At 46.3% G+C, this 20,127-nt stretch overlaps 5 protein-coding genes across 5 annotated transcripts; 2 read left to right on the top strand and 3 right to left on the bottom strand.

Annotated features, from left to right (window-relative positions):
* Nucleotides 1-1,847: 1,847 nt before the first annotated feature.
* On the bottom strand, nucleotides 1,848-2,410 carry PtA15_6A548 (uncharacterized protein; the record flags this gene model as incomplete). The annotated part of the gene is made up of 2 exons (XM_053170265.1): nucleotides 1,848-2,294; nucleotides 2,402-2,410. The coding sequence occupies 2 exons, from the start codon at nucleotides 2,408-2,410 to the stop codon at nucleotides 1,848-1,850; spliced, it is 456 nt and encodes a 151-aa protein (XP_053021474.1).
* A 2,718-nt stretch (nucleotides 2,411-5,128) lies between these two features.
* Nucleotides 5,129-5,771, bottom strand: PtA15_6A547 (uncharacterized protein; the record flags this gene model as incomplete). Its single annotated transcript, XM_053170264.1, has 2 exons — nucleotides 5,129-5,466; nucleotides 5,570-5,771. 2 exons carry the CDS (start codon nucleotides 5,769-5,771, stop codon nucleotides 5,129-5,131), a joined length of 540 nt encoding a protein of 179 aa, XP_053021473.1.
* Nucleotides 5,772-6,462: 691 nt separating this feature from the next.
* Nucleotides 6,463-7,998, top strand: PtA15_6A546 (uncharacterized protein; the record flags this gene model as incomplete). Its single annotated transcript, XM_053170263.1, has 8 exons — nucleotides 6,463-6,606; nucleotides 6,707-6,791; nucleotides 6,890-7,015; nucleotides 7,099-7,177; nucleotides 7,256-7,367; nucleotides 7,461-7,555; nucleotides 7,642-7,759; nucleotides 7,870-7,998. 8 exons carry the CDS (start codon nucleotides 6,463-6,465, stop codon nucleotides 7,996-7,998), a joined length of 888 nt encoding a protein of 295 aa, XP_053021472.1.
* A 623-nt stretch (nucleotides 7,999-8,621) lies between these two features.
* PtA15_6A545 (uncharacterized protein) lies at nucleotides 8,622-10,379 on the bottom strand (the record flags this gene model as incomplete). Its single annotated transcript, XM_053170262.1, has 6 exons — nucleotides 8,622-8,918; nucleotides 9,010-9,417; nucleotides 9,483-9,700; nucleotides 9,766-9,892; nucleotides 9,978-10,154; nucleotides 10,275-10,379. 6 exons carry the CDS (start codon nucleotides 10,377-10,379, stop codon nucleotides 8,622-8,624), a joined length of 1,332 nt encoding a protein of 443 aa, XP_053021471.1.
* A 1,053-nt stretch (nucleotides 10,380-11,432) lies between these two features.
* PtA15_6A544 (uncharacterized protein) lies at nucleotides 11,433-13,784 on the top strand (the record flags this gene model as incomplete). Its single annotated transcript, XM_053170261.1, has 3 exons — nucleotides 11,433-11,537; nucleotides 11,592-11,636; nucleotides 11,703-13,784. 3 exons carry the CDS (start codon nucleotides 11,433-11,435, stop codon nucleotides 13,782-13,784), a joined length of 2,232 nt encoding a protein of 743 aa, XP_053021470.1.
* Nucleotides 13,785-20,127: the final 6,343 nt, after the last annotated feature.

The following is a 20,127-nucleotide window of genomic DNA, read 5'->3' as shown; positions in this document are numbered from 1 at the left end:
AAGTGCAACATCCTTATTGGATTCCAAATTAGATATGGTTTTGATCTAGGACAGGGAGTGGTCAGTCCTATTTTTCTTTCTTGCTTTGCTTTTGAGGCGGCTGGCGTCTTAGGAGTCCCAGTCGGTAAGGTCCTTGCAGAGTAATGAGCCTTTGACAAGCGCTGGGCAGACAAGGATGAAACATGTTTCCGGTTCTTCTTATTCCGGGAACCTGATTGATTTGGCTGCTTGCAAGGATCTTTGAGAAGCAATTGTTGATTGTCTGGGCTGGGGCAGACATAGTTTGAATGAGACTTGATGGGGGTTATGTTTTGAGTAGATCAATGGGATGGGGGCCGAGTGGGAGGAGGCTCTGGGGAGTTGATTTCAGGATCAGTTGGAAGGGTCATTGGGCCTGGGGTCTGGGAAGCAGTCCAGGTTGTTGTTGGGTGAATGCAACACTGGGTTGATACAATTCAATACAATATTGGGCCAAATTCTGTATTGAATCAATCCCCGTTACCTAATTGGACCATTACCGTTGGCAGTGACAAGTTTTTTTGCGCGCTGCGCGTATCAAAACGTTATCTGTGTTACCATACCGTTACCGTTATGGTAACGCAGATAACATGGTAACAACAGTATTAGAGCAAAAAAAGGCTAAAAGAGCCAAAAAAAATCCCAATACCACGGCAATATTGACTTCATATCAGCGGCAATATCATAATGGCTTGAAAAAAAATACAAAATTCAAACTGAATATTGGCAGCGGTGGGCAGATACGTTCTCCAAATGGATAACTCTGCCGGTAACGTAACCTTTACAGTTACGTTATCTGCTAGTTACAGATATCTAATTTGGAGTTACAATATCTCCTGCAGAAAATGGCCTCCAATTTATCTAGTTACGTTCCCTGGTTATTTTGAACAAAACCAGTTACGTTACATTTTTTCCCAGATTTGGGTAACTTTGGTGTAACTTTCTGGTAAAGGCCCTGATTTGTGGTTGTTTTTATCAATATGAGCAAGATGTTTGCTCAAGTTGACACTAAACAACCACATAAACTCAGTATGCTGCCAGGATGCCACATTAAAAGTTGTTCAGAGTGAGGGTTGAACCCACACCTTTAAACATCACTAACCTGGGAGAGGCAAGCCTTAACCAATAAGCTAAAGACATGATACCAACTTGCTCTTTTTTTCAATAATCTCAACCCCCTTTACAAAAAGCTCTATATCAAAAAAGTTACGTTACCAAAAACATAAAAAATCAGGTTGAAAAAAAGTTACTTTACTATACTTTACTGCAAGAATTTTGTATGTTACCAAAATGGCCAATTTGGATAACTAAAAAGATGTTATGTTATCCAATTTCACTGCTGTAACGTAAAGTAACATATCTGCCCACCGCTGATATTGGTAACGCGCTGCCGTTACTGGTAACGGTAACAATAACACACCAAAAATTGATATGATATCAATACGTTACCGTTACTGGTATCTTATTGACCCAGTGTTGGTGAATGCAAAAAAAGAATCACATGCATCAGACACCAACAATCATAGATACATACATCCCCGCTCCCAACCCCACAAAGAAGGGGCCAAAGTTCCCACAGCAACTAAACTGGTTTCCACTTGGCCCCACAACACATGGCGAGGAGACAATTTCGCCCTGGCTGCGCACCACAGTGCAGTACTTTGGACGTTGGGGGCAGGAATATGTTGTATTTAAGGGAATAAGGGTGGGCTTACCTAAAGATTGAGCCAAGAGTCGACAGCTATACAGCTACACTAAATAGATTGACAAGTTCGCGTAGCAGGATGTGCTCGGTCTCAGCGTGAAAGTTGGCGGTTGGGGGGAGGGCGTCAAGAAGGGCCTGGCTGAGCAGACAGAGACAGGTGGGCGAGACGAGCAGCCCGTCCGGCGTCGGGTGCATGTGCAATGGGGGTCAACCGGAGTCGGCGGTTGGCAGTAGGGCCTGGCTGAGCAGACAGAGACAGGTGGGCAAGACAAGCAGCCCGTCCGGGCGTATGCGATGGGGGTTGACCAGAGTTGGCGGTTGGGAGGAGGGCGTCGAGGAGGGCCTGGCTGAGCAGAAAGAGACAGGTGGGCCAGACGAGCAGCCCGTCCGGCGTCAGGTGCGTGTGCGATGGGGGTCGACCGGAGTCGGTGGTTGGGAGGAGGGCGTTGAGGAGTGCCTGGCTGCAGACGGAGATAGGTGCAAGACAAGCAGCCCGTCGGGTTTGTGTGCAATGGGGGTCGACCGGTCCGGTTGAACGCGGGATGAGGGGCTCCCCGGGGTTCCCCGGTTGCTGCCAATCAGGGCCAACGGCTCACCTGCCAAGCAGTACCTGATATATGCTAATAGTTATTCTAATTTATGCTTATGTCCAGGGGGAATCAACACCAGTCATCTGACCCAATACATGTTTGTTTGTTGGGGAGTTCATCACTAAAACCTGATGTATTGCATCTGTATTGCATTGGAAGTCCAATACATAATTAGAGAAATACATTGTATTGTATGGCATAAAAAATGCAATACAAATACAGTGTATATGATATACAAAAATATACAATACTTGCAATATACAAATACGTGTATTGTATTTGTTGCAGAGTTGCTGACAGCATAGTTGCCATTGTTGTTTTGAATGAGGGCCTTTGACTTCATTAGTTGGACAAACAAGATAAGGTTTCAAGTGAGCTTTGGAACGTAAAGAGCGTCCCTCAGGGTGAGTGATCCGCCGTTCTCCAGCAGTAATGTTGCGTTCCCCCTTGCCGTGGCCACCAGCTCTCCTGGTCCGCTGCCTGTGGCAATGAATGCACACAGGCTTGGTAGTGGTGGTCTGGTTCTTCCGCTCAGCAGCATTCAGGTGGTAGCTAAAGGATGGGTGGATGTCTTTGTTTTGTGTTTGCGAGAGCACTGTGGAAGTATGAAGTGAGGTTGCAGCTGTCTTGGCTGCTAGCCTTGCCTTCTGTTCTTCCTCTTGCTTCTTCTGAAGAATCCCAGGATGTAGTGTCCAACACTCTTTGGGTGGATGCTTCAATGCAGGGTTGTGGCCACCAATGCACTTTACAGGGGTGTACGGCCTTTTTTGCTTGTTGCTTGCTGGCACGTTGGTAGCCGGTGCTGTCCTGGCTGGAACAACGGCGTCAGTCGGTTTTGCTTTAGCTGTTTTCTCAAATCTTCCAATTTCACTGAGTTTTACAAGGAGCATCTTGGGCTTACCAAGAGAAGTCAAGTCACCAAAAAGATTCTGCATCAACATGGGCCTCTTCTTGGTGATTTGACTGATAACACTGCAGCAGATTATGTACAAAGTCGGGCACGTCCATTGAGAGTGAGTCAAATTTAGCTAGACAGTCCTTGATTCCTTTGATGTATTTTGCCATGTCATCATTGTACTGCGTGTCCTCCCACTTTGCCCATACTTCATAGCCTGCGAGAATTGAGTCAGAGGCGTAGACTGACTTGAACATTTGCCAGAGGGCGTAAGGGTTGCCGGAGTTGTTCTTGTTCACAATTGTGTTGAATACGCCGTCGGAGAGGTTTGTGCACTGGATGTTAGTGGTTTTTATCATTTTTCAACACATCTTTCCGGAGGGGTTTGGCAGAGGTGGATCATTGATGAATCGAACTAGATTATGTTCGTCCAGTGTCATTCTAACCTTGCCTTCCCATATTTTGAAGTTCTTGCCCGTGAATTGGGGCACTTTCATGGAGGATTTTCCATCATTGCTGGAGCTGCTGGAGTCTCTGTCAATGTTGGCCATTCTTTGCTCTTCCTGCTTCCAGATAGTCTGTTGATTGAGGCCTGAGCGTCAAGACTGTAAATCTGAAAGAATGGAACAACTAGAAGCAGGCAGAGAGGCCGCTGACTGGGGATATTGAGGAGATGGGGATGTGGGAGCTGAGCTCTATTGAAGCTGGCTTATCTATCATAGAGCATCAGATGATCAGCCACCGTCTCTCCTTGTCCATGTCAGGTTGGTCTGCCTTGTTGCTTACTTGGCCGGGGTTGTTTCCTCCTTTTTGCCTATGTGAGTTGTTTGCTCAAGCTGGTTCCGCTGCTGTTGCCTGTAACACAGTACACTGCTTTTAGGACCATTTCTCTTGCTGACTGCGCTTAAGAGGAACCCGGCTACTCACCGTCTTTGGAACTCGTTTTTTTGACGATGGTGCGTTTTTGGGTCTGGCTTTTTGGCGGTTCACCTGCTAGCAGGGTCAAGGCATTTAGCTATGACCTGTCAGTACCAGGGCTGGAATCAGCGCTCACCTTTGGTGTTTGCTGATATCCTTTCCAGGAGTGACAATTGGCAGTGGTTTACTGCTTTATTGATCTTGCTTATTGTCGTGGCGGTACCTGTGTGTATCAACAAAGATTCACTCAGTTTTCCCGCCGCGCGTGCAGCTTAGGCTGAGGATTTGGGTTTGCTTTGCTTACCTTCCTCCGCAGCTGAAGTGGGTTGTGACACCTTCCTCACTTTGTGAGTTGGGTGTCGTGCCCCTTGGCCAGTATTCCTACAAAAACTAGGAAAAATAAGTTGTCATCAGGCATCAGGTGACACCAAGCAACAATGGCTGCCCCTTTTTTCCAGCTCTGGTCCTGCCAGGCTTACACAACTAGGCTACAACTGCCCCTTTGTTTCCTAGTTGCTGTTTCAGTCCCTGGTGTCCCTCAACATGCAAAAGCCGGTGAAGTTTATTAACCTTCATTATGTTGCCCCTGGGGCAAGGGCCTGCATGCAAGTTTCAATTTTTTAGGGTGGGCACTACAGGAATATGCCATCCAAAAAAATACCTCTAGCTTGAGACTGGCTAGCTTAATTGGTGAATACTAATCCTTACACATACCACTTGATTGAACAGGGAAGGAGGCTAAGGGACAAAAAAAACGTAAATTGGAAAAAAGTCCTAGGAGATACAATGATCATGTAAAATGTGTATTGGTAGAGCTGTAAACAACAGTTGGGGAAAAACTGTAAAGGTTGAAGGTTTAATCAAAAGGGTGAATTGGAATATTGATTGGGTATCCTCAGTTTTTCAAGGCTTGCAGTCTCTGGATTCAGGCCCAGAAAGACCACTAGGAGTGATAAAAATAAAAAAATAAAACCCAACACATGGTGAGTTTATCTTGTTTTTCTAAAAGATGAAAGGATATTTGAATCTCACAGTAGCAGAAAACTCAACTGCCATTGGCTGGTCAGATGGATTGCATGTGGGTCTGGATGGGATTCCTCCAGAAGTGTGGGTGCGGTAAATCCTTTTCAACATGCTATATCCCAAGACATCAAGCTGTACCCAATCAAGACTCTTGTGGTTCGGATCGGGTGCATGATGCTTTCTCTCGATGTGGATGAGGCCACCTGGAAGCTGCATTTTACCCATGGACGGATGATTTCCGACGATTTGGGTTGGCCTGATTGGTGTCTTCGGTGGTGTGTACCTCGCGTCCCATTGCAATTGTTTGTCTTCGACCACTTTTTCAGCACATTTATTCAACCCAAGTAAAGGAAGAAAGTTTTGGAAAGGTTAGAAAGGTTTTCCGCGTGGTTCAGTTAAAGAATCACAAAATCTGCGTACCTGTAGCAGCTAGGGTCCATCTCCCCTTGTCGCATGCATAATATTGATTACCCTTCCCATGGGCCAAATACTTCAGTTTCATGGTGCCCAGAGGTTCCAGCTGGCTAGGTAAGTTGTTTAGAGTGAAGGCATCTGCACACCACGCGCCAGAAACCAGGAAAATTTGAAGACTGAGCAATCTAATGTTAAGAGTAAATAGCATTTTGTCGAGTCTCGGTCAACGTGTATCGATGATAGCAATCGGATTTGAAGATTATCTTTGAAGCAAAACTTGCTCTTGTTTTCCAAGAATTGGGATGGGGTATGCGTGCGTACGTAGCAAGGAATTTTAGCTTCAAGCTGAATTAGATGAGTTTAGAGATCTGGAGCTAGTAGTAAAATTGGTTCAACAAATGCCCGAGTGTGCGGAGAGGTGGTTTGGGTTCAAAGTGATAAGATCGATCCTGCGCCCTTGATAAGACTTAGGAACAGGCCGCGGGAGGTTGTGGTTCCATCTCTGTCCGTTTTCATACGCCACGACAAAAACACGACAACGAAGGAGCCCGAAACGTGTGGACCCGAATCACCTTTCGGCTCTGAGGCGCTTGACGATGGTTGTGCTATGTATTCAGGCGTGCTGCACTTGAAACTCCAATCATTTGGCAGAGGGGCGTGCATGTAGACGGTGTACATACCGCAACGCAAACCTCCCGTAACTAACTCTCGAACGGAGGGTCCGGGGGACCCCGCCCGGAGGGCTCTCTGCATGGGAGGCGGCCAGCCACAGGAACCCGAACAAGACTACCCTGGGCCCTAATTGGGAGAAGAAAGAATCGAGGCTGAGAAAAGCCAGCATCACGGAAACAACAACAGAGTTCTCCTACGAGGTTGCTTGAAAGAATTGGAATCCCATCATGGCCTTGGTCAACCCACTCTCGTCGCCGACCCGCTATGCGTGCTCCACTCTGACCAAGCCGGCCGACTATCCAGGCGTCTTTCTTTTGGAACTCCATGCTCGCCCGGACAACCGAATGACCGAACATTTCATCCAATCAAGTGTGCGTCCTCCTACGAGCTCATCCCTCATCCTCAAATACGCCTGACGTTTTTTTTTTTATTGACTTGATGTGACTGCATTGGTTTGGGTCATATGTGTAGCTGATCGCACCCCTCTTGGATGTTGAACGAGAGTATAGAGCCTCCTTACTTGGCTTGCTTGCACAACCATCGACCAACTCAACAGGTAAGTGACAAAATTTTGTCCAAAGAATCGCATCATCCGTTTAAAATTCATGGTCGGAGAGAAATATATTACTCATCGCTACTGTTTTTCTTGATCAGGATGGAAGACACCGCTTACGCCGGGTCAATACGCTATCGTAACCTGCGGCCCTCAAGATAAAAACAGGATTTACAGCAACGGTCTCGATCTGACTGAAGCCTTGGCCTTGGATCATTTCTTTCAACGTGAGTGGTTGACATGTCGATCACTCAATTATGAATTTTGTGGTTTTCAGGTTCAAAACCTTACTGGTTTTTTTTGGCTCCAGATGTCTTGAATCCATTATACGCCAAGTTATTGAAGTTCCCAATCCCTACCATTGCGGCGATTAACGGACATGCATTTGCGTGAGCCAATAGTCTTCTTTGTGTGAGCTCGAGGCTTGCAATAGCCTTCTAGCAGCTGATAAGATCTCTATCTTATAGGGGCGGTTTCTGTTTGGCTTTAGCCCACGACTTCAGGATTATGAAGGAAAACGAGCAAAAAGGGAAGGCGTTGATGGCCATGAATGAGGCCGAATTCGGTGCCCCCGTCCCAGTACGTCATACTTCCGATAGCAGTTCATCCCCTTGGAGGCCTGCTTTTTTTTTTCTTGGTTGAGAACATTGACTCAGCTTGACTATTTTGTAGTTGGGTCTAGTAGCAGTTGTCGAAGCCAAACTCCCTACGACTAGTGTGGTGGCCAAATGCTTGACCGAGGCTCATCGTTTCAACGCCAAAGAGGCGTTAGTTCCCCATCATTGCATATCGCTTGATTGGGCTTAATGGCTAACTTCACTCGGTTGTGTGGTTCGTTATTTTATAATCACAGCCTCGAACTCGGTATTGTCCACTCATTAGCCCCGGAATCTGAGGTCGTTCAAAGGGCCCTAAAATTCGGCTTTGATAAATCTGTTCGAGCATCAACCGGGGTTTACGGAATGATTAAAGTGAGTGAGAAGTTTTCCTAAATTATCAAACTCTACACCCCGCTCACCAATACCACCCCGAACCCTTGTAAATGAACAAAATATTCATTGTGGCAACTAATTCATTATAGGAATCGGTCTATCGCGAGACTATCCATCTCTTGGACTCAAGTGGAGGCGGAAACGCGGACGTGAAATCGATCCACACAGCCCGTTTGAAGCATCTGTCTAGACATCAATCTGCCCACTCAAAACTCTAAGCCCACTCTTCACCATTTTCCCTTCCTCTCAATGTACACAAACTGTAACATGATATTCTTCCCAAATCTTCTCGTTTTTTTTTTTCACTACTGATGCTGGTCTGGTAGACAAAACATCAAGTGTTTTCCTGGCTGCCAGATGTTAACAATTGTATAAGCCTGCTACTGATATTCAGGTACACCTGCTACGTATCCAATTCTCCGTTGGAATTGTTGTGTCTACGTGAGAACTGTGTATGTGGTTATAGATTGTGGTAGAATTGAAAGACAATCTTGTTTCTCTTTGGCGAAAGTGACACAAATATTTACATTGTTGCGAGTTTGAGTTGGCAGATCGCTTTTTTCAGGAATCCCTAAAGTAATGAAGCTTGGTTTACAAGAAATTATCCGACCAAAACAATGAAGCAATTCAAAAGAAATACAGAAAGAAAAGATCCAGCTTATATCCCAAAGTGCCGCATGCTGGCAATTAGTACAACAATAAATTGGAATCGGAAACTTCAAAAAGGAATCCCAAAAGTTATCAGTTTGAACGACAAGTGAAGTGTGTATTTATTTGCACATCAATGATATTCATCAGTAGAATGATGAAAAGGGACCCCACCAGTCATGAAAGTTCTTTTTCATGCTTTTGAATACTTTGAAGATTGTTTTAATTTAAATGATTTGCCACAAGTTTTCTTGAGTGAGAAGCTGTTTTTCTTAACTCCTTCAGATTCGCTTGGTTTTTTATCGGCTTCTTTCTTTGAATAGAGAACACGGATCGTTTCGACGAGTTTTCTGTCAGGAGTGTCACCGGTGGTGTCAAAGATGTTGATTCCGCCCAGGTCTTTTGATTTGGCAAACAGAGCCTTTTCGAAAATCGACCTTCTATCATCGTAAACAATCAGATTTTTGTTCTCCTTGTTAAACAGGAAAGGCTATATAAGAAACAATTAGCATTCAAAAGGAGTCAGCTCTTATGTTCAACCTTATTCTAAAGCCAAATACAAATGAAGTCAAATGATTTACGGTGCGAGTACACTCATCAAAATGTCGCTTGTAACCTGAGGTACCTCTTCTTCCATCTTTGGCGAGCTTTTCATCCAGATAGAGTTCATGGTACAACCAATGACCAGGGGTTGCCGAAATCTTACCTCCTTGTGGAGGTTTTGCGGTTGTATTTTGAAACAACAAACTCTCTTTCTGCTTCAATCCTGAGAACTTGGTTGGCTTAAGCTCAGAGGATAACAGAGTGTATGCATAGCCGTAAGCGGGAAGTCCGAGTAAAATCTTCCGTGAGTGGAAGCCGCTCTTGATCCAAGTCTTGATTGCCCCCGACACCGAAAATTTTGATTGCGGGTCTGAGCATGTGTGGAAAAGAGGCGCATTCGGTCCTGAAAGACTCCGTCCAGCCCCGGCAACGTAGATGTCGTAGGCCTGTAGATGAGTTTACTATATTGAGTCTCTCGTTGTTTTTCAAAATATTTAAGGGATTATCTGACCATGATAGTAATGTAGTCCAGGACTTTGGCGAAGGCTTTTGTGTCCTTGAGATACTTGCCATCTGCGCCCATGAACCCCTTGACTGATACTGCGGCCGATATCCGATAGTTACGCCCAAATTTCTTCCTCAGGAGTTTCAAAAACTTGAGAAAATTTTCGGTATCTAGAGGGGAAATTATGTTGCCTTCTTCTCCGGGCACACCGGGATATTCCCAATCTGCAAAATTCAATGAAAGCATTCAGATTCTTGAATCTTAAATATTTGTTCGGTCTATCACTTACCCAAGTCCACTCCATCGAAGTTGTATTTCTTGATGATTTGGACAAGGGAAGTCGTGAACTTCTGGCGCGACCCATCTGTTTTTACCAGGTTGCTGAAGAATTTACTACCTGTCCAGCCGCCGACGCACTAGGATTACCGAAAAAGGGCATCAATTTAACACTCAGACCTATAATAGAGATTTTTGCCAGGATGCCAAAAAGACAATGCTAACTAAAGAAATTGAGACGTTGTGAGCCTTGGCCAACTTGACTGTTTCGATTAAATTTGTTTCGTTTTCGATCTTCAGTGGATTTCCTGGGTCGTCCTGTACCGGGGCCACGAAGTAATCGATGTGGGTGTAATGGCTCCATGGTATTTTCGACGGCGGTTGGATGTGTGCATTATAAGACTTCGATAGGTTTAGAACAGCGATCCGCAAAATATCAATATAGTACAACGACTTGGAGGTTTTTTTCCTTTGACTCTTTTCTCCACAGTATACTATGATCAATCTGAACTTTATACTTACCGGATAGTAGCCAGAAATAACCTGCTTGCCCCTATCTGCCCATCCGATAGCTGCTTGCAAGTTGATCGCAGCCAGAAACAGGCTGATAGCGAAAGATTTCATCATCCGCCTTTGGAGAACCCCAAAGAATACCTGAAATGCGATGGGGATACAGACACAAATGTTAAAGAAGCCAGACGGATTTGCACTGTTGACTGAGCCTGAGGCAATCAAAATTGATTTTGGTTAGATAGGTTGCTGCTGACTTACCATCGAAGGTAGCAAGAAATCTAAGAAAAATTCAATGCGCTAAAAGTCCACGAAATTTCTAATTCCTTGCAATCGGGCTGACAACGAAGGCTTGAAGCTCTTGGCCTGGATCAAGACGAGGAACGGATCACTGATCGGGAATAAAATTTCGATTGACCACCTACGATGAAAATGATTAGGTTGATGTGCCAGGTTTTTTGATATCTGTCGTAGAGGAATGATTGCTCACTTCTGCTGGAAATGATACCGGCCCCCGGGGGAGTTGGGCCAAGATTTTATCCTCCCATGGTACAAAGGGTTGTGGACAGGGCGACGAACGGTCATTTGTAGGGGAGGACCAAATAATCTCTCGTCGTCACCAAATGACCTGGGACCCAGGGCTTCGCTGACGAAGCATATGGCATGGAAATGTAATGTGTCCGAGAAAAGCCTGACATTGATGTGTATTGCAATATCGGGAGCCATCCAGGATATCCTAAATTGTCCTGCTACGAGGCTCGAGCCGTGCTGTTGGCACAACACTTGAATGTTGCCATTGCAACCAACTTAGCCGGAACCGCTGATCCATGGAAACAGCGTGAGCAGACTGAAACGATTGAGGAAGCCGTGCTGTGGGGATATGTACGTTTGTACAGAATCGGCCAGCAGCTGATTGTACAGCCTTTTGACCGCCTTGCTCAAGTCCCTCCCTCCTCGGGGTGGGGATACGCTCGTCGTATTTTGATTGTAGCGTCTCGATAATCGACAGTTATTTTGGTTCCACAGCTTGGGCCTTTCCAGTTGGTGGAGGGTCATTTTCTTGAGTTGGGGACGGGGACCGCAGCTGGGGGTCCCATCAATGACTTCACTGACGCCTTTTGCCTCACTGTAACCGGAGAGATGGCATTAAATATCTAGGGTGCCAGTGCAATGGCCGCCGGAGCGGTGAGAGCGCTCCGGCGGGTCACCCAGCGGGCAGACGGCGCGGGTAAGGCTCGGGCAGCAGATTTCGGCACCCGGACCATGTATGCGGTTGTCGCCTACTAGCCTTCAGCTAGTCAAATTTCAAATCGCCCCACGTTCTTCCAGGGTCTTCCAGCCAGTCGGAAGACAGCTACAGACCAGCGAGACCAAGTAAGCTCTCAATTCCCTTCCTAAATCGATATTCTCCAATCTAACCATCATGTGTTCTCAGCCCAGCTTCGCCCAAACGAAAACCACGGGATGTCTGAATTAGAACCTTTCGGGACGTCGAGCGTAAATGTAATCGAATCGGTCATCAAAGACCCGTCCATCAAGCCCTCACCCGAAGCAATCAAGGTGCTCTTCAGCAACGTCTCCTCCTCGGACGGATTGCTACGTGTCCAGGCTTTGAAGGCATTAGCTTTAGTCTTAGAGCACCAAGGAAGCCACGGGGCGGCTTGGTTTGAAAGCGCGCTAGAATCTCTCTTGCATTCCCCCCTAGCTCTCGAGGTTTGCCATGGCTTCGCTGCTCTTGCCGCTATTTGGTCGATTTCTCCAGACCAGGCACTCCAATTCCTTCAAACTGATGGCTTTTTCTCGCGTCTTGCCGAATCAGTCCTTAAGCTTGCCGCGAGCCGACCAGAACAGGCCGACTTGAACAAATTCTTTTCCGACTTCCTTGCGTGTTGCCTAGACCACAAATCCCTCGGCGCCAAAATTCAATCAGAGTGGCCCGAATGTTCGGATTGGTTAACTGGGATCTCTCGAGGCACGAGTCCTACCTCGGTCTCTATTCCTGCCCGCTGTGGAGCGATTTTGGCGTTACTGAAATTGCGAAGATCGACGGATCTCCAATCCGCGGCGCCGCCTTCATCTGATCAGCTTGTCGACATTCTGATGATATGCTTCGTGGGAAACAAGAATACTCCAAACTCGGCCATAGAAAGCTTGGCGCTTCTCAGCGAGGAAGAATCCGTCCGAGAAACCTTGCGAGAGAGGTCCGAAGCTTTCTTTCAAACTGCCAAATCTCTGACACAAAGTGATCGGGATCACGAGGCCGACAAAATCAAGTTTACGCCCACTCGATCTTTAGCCTTTGGACTAGCGACCGTCATCCTTCATCTTGTATCTTTCAAGGTGCTTACAAACGAATTCCCAGTTGATGATCAAGCTCGAGAGCAGCAGGAATATGACAGGGAGCTGTTGGCTTGGCTTCGGTCTACACTCGAACGTAATTCCAACTTGATCCAAACCTTGGCTTGGCTTTCGAAGACTGGCGATGCAAGTCCACAACTCAAAGCCACTATTACCAAAGTGTGGCTGAACCTTGTTGAATATGACAACTGCGCGACGCTTGCATCGGAATCTGGGGGCCTAGAGATTGTGTTGGATATCCTCAACACCCCCAAATTCTCTGGTTATCTCTCGCAGCAGCAGCCACCTGGCACACCAGCTTCCGTGACGAACGCAATGTCAACTATCAGCAGTCTGGTCCTCGATCCACACGAGCTTGAAATGATCCAAGTATTGGCCAAATTGAAACGTTTTTACAGTTCAGACAAGGATCCCCAGCGATCAATTATCAAGCTACTCACCATTCTGTTCCTGCATCCGTCTTCGACCAAGGTTCAGACTTACTTGGCTCTTAAAGCCCTTCCTAGAGTTATCCGATCTGAGGTTGCAACGGCCGAAGTGCTTGTATGCTCTCAACTTCTGGATCGATTGGACCAACTCATGGTATCTGAGTTTTCTCAAGAAATTTTTGAAATCATGGAAAGCCTCATTGACGGACCAGCCTACTTGGATAGATTCGCGCCCTCGTCACCATCAGACTCAAATCAAACCGATATTGCATATATCACTAGGCTCCAAGATATAATCAGTTTAATCAAGCACGAAGACTTAGAACTTTCTTGGAAGGCCGCTAGCGTATTCCGGCTCCTTATTGAAGCATCCCCGGAGGTCTGTCATGCAATTGTATCAGACCACTCAGTGACTGAGAGTTTCTTGGAGGCCTTCCTAATTCGGACCAAGGGGGAGTGCGATTCGGACGGTTATTACTTGTCGACAAGTGAGAGCACGTGTGCAGCATTTCAGGAAATCTACGATAACCTCGCCTGCCCCTCAGAGGGCGATCCTCCCCAACTCTTTGTCGACGACCGTTTGCACTATGGGCTCAAGCTAATAGACCGCTTTTGCGATGAGGGCATGGAACACGGAGAATTTGAAGATTGTGCTGCTCTTACAGAGAAAATCACCAGACTCTCTAAATGCATTGTCGAGCAATTTTACCCACGAAAAAAAATTCAATCACTATAATTTACATGATCGTGAACCTCCTAAATGGGAGGATTATAATTAAGGTGAAGGCCGCGAAGAGCCGAAGACGGCGAAGATAACAAAGAGGACGATGAAGATTGAAACAAGCTGGAGAAGATGGACAAGATGAAGAAAAAGAAGCAAAAGAAGAAAAAGACCTGGTAATTAATTGTTCCTGCATCACCTCGCCATAACCTGTCTCATTATCCCTCCGATTCAAAAAACATAATTTGTTTCTCTTTGTGAAATTTCATTCATTTCTCCTGTTCCTTGCTTTTCATTTTCCACAAGAAAAGGACTGTACAGTTTGCAATTATGTGTGCACACTGAATAGTTCCATTGCACTGCAGGCAGGGTTACCGAACGGAGTATCATGTTGGCCCTCCGCTGGTAGGCTGGTGCTATCATCTTCACCTGTCACTAACTTGCCCTGCAACACCCTGGCACAACCAGCAAGGGCATGTGCCTCCAAAAATTTATGGGGTGGAAGAGATGGACTCTGTCTCTCTTTCTGAATTGAGCATCATAGTTTTCCAGTTGTAGCCTGTCATGGGAAAGGGTATGTGGATCCAATCTTATTTAGTTGCAATTTCTGTGCACCCTGCATATCCTAAATGCAGCATTTTTCATGAAGGAGTCATGGGAAAGGTACTAGGAAGAGTGGAAAAGAAAAATATATGTATTTCTACAATAAAAAAAATTCAAACAATCCCTTAATAGTAATTAAGGTGTTCAAAGTTGAAATCATAAAATTTTCATTGCATAAAATCATAAAATCATAAAACTTTCAAATGATGATTCTATATGTACCATTTTAGAAATGTTGCTCTAATTTGAGTGTTTGGGTGTACATATTTTTCTCACCTCAGAATTTTATGATTTTATGGTGTTATGATTTTATGCAAGTCAACTTTGAACACCCTAAATGAGAATGGAAGTTGACAGAACATGTGGTCCGGGAAGAAATCATTTGAGATAGATTTGGAAAAAGGTTTATTGTTGGGGGTAAGGAAGAGTTGTTTTTTCATGAAATCATATTCTTGGGCCTGGCTACATAAGTGCAGCAACTGTCATAACATAGGAGAAGTTACTAAGGTTTGATAATTTGATTGAGTAATCAAGTATGCTCTTACTCAATAATTTTTTTGACTTGTTCTGTCAAGCCTTCGACTCCATAGGAAAAAAAGCTATCAAATGTATTTTCTCACGCAGTTGGTTGGCAAGGCTGGACATCAGTCCTGGATACCTGTCATTTTTTTCTCAAGGAAAGCGTATGGATTTACACTAAAATGATGTTTTACAGACCTCAGGCTTGGCTTTTGCAACCCACCAACTTCAATGTGTTATTATGAGCAAGGAATGATGAAATTTGATGATCTTAGAGCATCAAAAATTAGCCAAGATGCAGGGCTTTCTTAATACCCAAAAATATTGGTCAAATCTTCGGAGGTAAGGGAGCTATTGCAACATTTGTTGAAAATGGCGTTTTTGGCCATTCCTCTCAGGCCTAAATCACAAATACCGCATAAGTCCCTCCGGTGGAGGCGCAAAGCCCCTCCACCCTTGGACTTAGCTAAGTTTTATCACCCCTCCCCCTCTAAAATGATTCTCTCTCAACCTTTTTTTACTCGCAAGATCCTTGACAACTTCATGCCAGATGCGACTTTCCCGCGCATCGTCCCAGTAAAGGACACCAACACACTCACGTCCGCTCAGACTGGCAAGCAAGTCATCAATCCTAACGGCTATCTCTCCATTGTTGGGTCTATGAACTATCTTGTGGTGGCAACACAAACGGATTTGGCATTTGCTGTTGGTTTCCTGGCACACTTTGCAAAATCACCTTGCCGGCGTCATTTAGAGATCGCCCGTGGGTACCCATGGGGGGTACCCGCCCGCGGGTGCCGTGTGCGGGTCCGGGTATGTAAATTTTGGATGGCGGGTACCCGTCCAGGTACCCGCTGCAAAAGGTCTGGAGACAAGCAGTCGCGGACAACCTTTTGCAGCGCGATCATGGCCCCCGCTAACCTAACCCTCTCGGTGTCCAGCACATGCTGGACGCCGAGAGGGCATACACTCTTGATGTCCGGCACAGAGTGGACATCAGGAGGGTGCATGTATGCCCTCTCAATGCCCGGTATGTGCTGGACACCAAGAGGGCATCCACTCTCGATGTCCGGCACAGAGCGGACATTGGGAGGGTGCATGTACATATGCCCTCTTGATGTCCGGTATGTGCTGGACACCGTGAGGGCATCCACTCTTGATGTCCGGCCCAGACCGGACATCGAGAATTCACACGCAGACATACCCTCTTGATATCCGGCCCAGACCGGGCACCAAGAGGGTATATACACCCTCGATGACGGTCTATGCCGGCTTCGAGGGTGGTGTAAACTCTTGATGACTGGCTAAGATCGGACATTGGGAGGGTATGCACACACCCTCTTGATGTCCTGTCTGTGCCGGTCATTGAGACTGTATGCCCTCTTGGTGTCCAGCACAGACCGGACATTGAGAGGGTATACATACACCCTCTTGATACCTGGCCCAGGTCAGGCATCGAGAGGGTATATAAACCCTTGATGACTGGTCTGTGTCGGTCATCAAGAGGTTACACCACCCTCGAAGCCGGCATAGACCAACTAGAGGGTTGAATCGTAGGCGGTACCCGTGATACCCGCCACAGGTACCGCCGGTACCCGCCCTACGGGTGCCGGGTCCGAGTCTGGGTATCTAAATATGCCCAAAATGACCGCAGGTACCTGCACCCGCCACAGGTACCCGGGTCCACTCGGCGATCTCTAGCGTCATTGGGCAGCTGTGCAGCAGGCACTAGGTTACATTAAGGCGGTTGGATGTTGGGAGTTGGTAATCAAGCCCAAAGCCGGCAACTCCAATATGTTAACATGAGTTGATGCTAATTGGGGTGGAGAGTATGCAAGATCAACGCAAGGCTCTGTCACAACTTTATTTGGGACACCAATTCTTTGGGCGAGCAAGCGCCAACCGTCAGTGGCAACATCAACATGTCATTCTGAATTCATGGCACTGAGGCACTTGGTTTGGCTCAAGGAATTATATTTTGACATGACAAACCAGATCATAACCCCAAAACTCATGTGTGATAACAACACCGCCATCAAGATCTCCAACAACAACTCCGCAAACAAAAAGACACGACACTCCAAGCTTTAATGTTTCTACATCAACAAGCAACTTCATCGTAAACGGCTGGCCATCAAGTGGGTTCCGACGGATCAACAATTGGCTGACATCTTGAACAAAGCCCTAGGCCCGTTGCCTTTTGAGAGGATTCTGTCCAGCCTCAAAATGTCCACTCCTGGCTGAATGAATGTGAGCCTGTGTCTCTTATGTGACAGCAGGACACAAGGAAAAGAAGGGGGAATAGTTTGGATTTCTTGGGATAAAAAAATACAAACTGAGAGAGGAAGAGAAAGAGAGAGGAAAGAGAAGATCAGGCCTAGACTTTAAGTCTTTGTTAATTGATCTGGGCTATTCTCAACCTGGAAAAGTTGGATGCCAGCTGTGCAAGGCCAAGAAAGAGTGCAACAGCCTCCACTCAAAACAAGGAAACATTGGTGGGATTCAGAAGTAGGGTTACTACTCTGCTCTGGTTTTGTAGGTATTAACCAGAGATAACCTTTTGATCTTTTAAGATTGAAAGAGTTGAAGAAAAGAAGAAACAATCAAGAGCAACAGAGTTTCACTCTGGATAAGAAAGGTTCAGTGAAAAGAGTCTACTTACTGTCAATATCCTAGGCGCCTGTGACGGTATGTATACTGGGAGCGTGGTGGTCTCTTTGGTGGTGATCCTGGGTTATCTGGGGTGTGGTTCTAGTGTGCTGAAGTCTGTGGATCCTCCAGCTGCATGGGGGATCCTGACTTCGAAAATTTTCAAAGTTGGATGACATAATCACACATGTACATGTGGTTTGGAGCGCTCAGGCGCGACTACACGGCGCTGCTGCGCATGTGTGTCACAAAACCACAAACTCTATGAAGGAGTAGAGATATTGTAAAGTGATCAGTGAACACTAGGGTCGAAATTGCATGAAAAATCAGAATCTGAAGTCAAAACAACCTTATGTCTTAAGGTTAAAAAGATATGAGCACATTTAGGTATAAAATGGAGATAAAAGGCAGTTTTAGGTCAACTGTGTTGACTCTAAGGCTGACAGTGACATCTACTAGGGCAAGTACCTGGGGGGACAGCATGCGCTAGCTGCGAGACACATGCGCCCCCTGAAATTGTTTGTCTTACCCTTAGCATTTTTGGGGTAACACTCTTTCATGTTATTTTATACTAGCATTCAATCAACGGTGAAACCGCTGCGCTGCGCTGACATCAGCGGCACTTTCAGCGCAGCGCAGCGGTCTACCACTGATCCTCCAGCCAGATCAGCGTTAGCGCAGATCTGGCTGGAGTGCTGCGCTAACGCTTAATTCAGCGGTTTGCCTCGGACTCCTGCTGTTGATCAGCGTTAGCGCAGCGCCGCTGAAGGGCGCTAACGCTGAAAATTAGCGCAGCGAAGTGGAATGACCGCTGAATGAATGCTGTGCGTTGGGTGGGTGATTGCTTGTGGGAGTCAATGGTGGCTCCCACGGGATGGTTTTAGGGGACCAACTCCCGTCCTGACGCATGGAATTGGGGCCCTGACTCCCCCCCGCGGACGCGGAAAATAATCAGGGTTATTTATGGGAATTAAATCCCCGACTCCCAAACTTGTCGACAAAATTATAGGTCCAACTCCCAAAAATCACCCGGTTCAATTTTTGGTCCCCGGGACCCGGGCCTGACGTCAATTTTTGGTCCTTGCGACGTAAACGACTTTTGGGAGTCGGAACTTGAATTTTTGGGAGTCAATTGATCAACCCCCTTTTTGTTTTAGCTCTGTGTGATGACAGTAATTTCACTCTATGTTGCTTCTCTTCACCGGCATCCCAGAGCATAAGAATATTGCACTTGGCTAGGCCATGGTAATTATAGACTAATTACACAGGGCAGACTTGTGGTTAAGAAACACAATGAATATGAGATGTAAATGAATAGAAGGATCTCAAATCTCAACAAAGATATCACTCATGAAACAAATCTGTCACAAGTAGAGCACACGCACCTCAGAGGATAAGGAACATAAGTAAGGTTTGATGATCTAATCTTGGCAGGGAACAAATATGGTGTTCAAAATTGCATATGTCACGGTTTAAATAAAATCATAAAGCCAATTGTGGCTGGGAGATGTCAGCGTGCATAAAACTTAAAGTGACATCTCCCAGCCAAAATTGCAGTTTATGATTTTACTAGAGTTCAAGGCGGCTACGCCGCCACACTTTCAGGGGTCCAACCTTTACAGCTCCCCCTGACTCTTTTAGGAATACAAATCACAACCCAAAAGATATGATCTCCACATCTTGGAGTTGCATTATTTTGTAGATCTCCACTTCAAACTGTCCCCAATCATAATTGACACTCAGACTGAAGCATAAAATTTATTTGTTCTCAGCTTCTGCTTAACTGCTCATCATCTCAATTAACAAGTGGACCATGAAATTCACAATTTCATGGCGCATTGGGCCCTGATGTGCTCTCAATCAATTCCCTGCCCTTAGCTAATTGGATCATTGGTGGCAGGATAATACACCAGGGGGGAATGTGTCGCACTTCCTACAGAGTGCCACACCATAATTCCATCAGACCCAGGGACTGAAGTCATGGTACAGTTAACCATAACTCTTGTGTCACTTTTTACTGTATCCCAACAGCAACTGTAGCCTAATGTATGAACAACTGATCTGTTGATCAGATGTTGAATTAGTGATCAGTTGGAGTAGAGATGGCACTTTGCACCCGGGTACCCGCCACAGGTGCGGGTACCTCCTCTTAAAAATGTCATATTCTCAACACCCGCACCTGCGGATGTGGCAGAAAGCAGGTACCCGCGGGTGCAGGGATTTTTCGCAACCAATAAGCCCTCTCACATAAACCAGCTCGCCGAGATACACATACACCAGCTCACCGAGATACACATACACCAGCTCGCCAAGACGCCAAGACTGAGAGGACTTCCTCTCGGTGGGCTGAATCCCTCTTGGCGAGCTGGTGTATGTATACCAGCCCGCTAAGAGGAATCCCTCTTGGCGAGCTGGTGTATGTATACCAGCCCGCCGATGGGAATCCCTCTTGGCGAGCTGGTGTATGTATACCAGCCCGCCGATGGGAATCCCTCTTGGCGAGCTGGTGTATGTATGACAGCCCGCCGAGAGGAATCCCTCTCGGCGAGCTGGTGTATTTATACCAGTCCGCCGAGAGGAATCCCTC

The sequence above is a fragment of the Puccinia triticina genome, chromosome 6A, assembly GCF_026914185.1.
Source record: "Puccinia triticina chromosome 6A, complete sequence".
In the NCBI taxonomy this organism is placed as follows: Eukaryota; Fungi; Basidiomycota; class Pucciniomycetes; order Pucciniales; family Pucciniaceae; genus Puccinia; species Puccinia triticina.
Note: the sequence above shows the minus strand (reverse complement) of the source record. Positions and strands in the feature narration are given on the sequence as shown.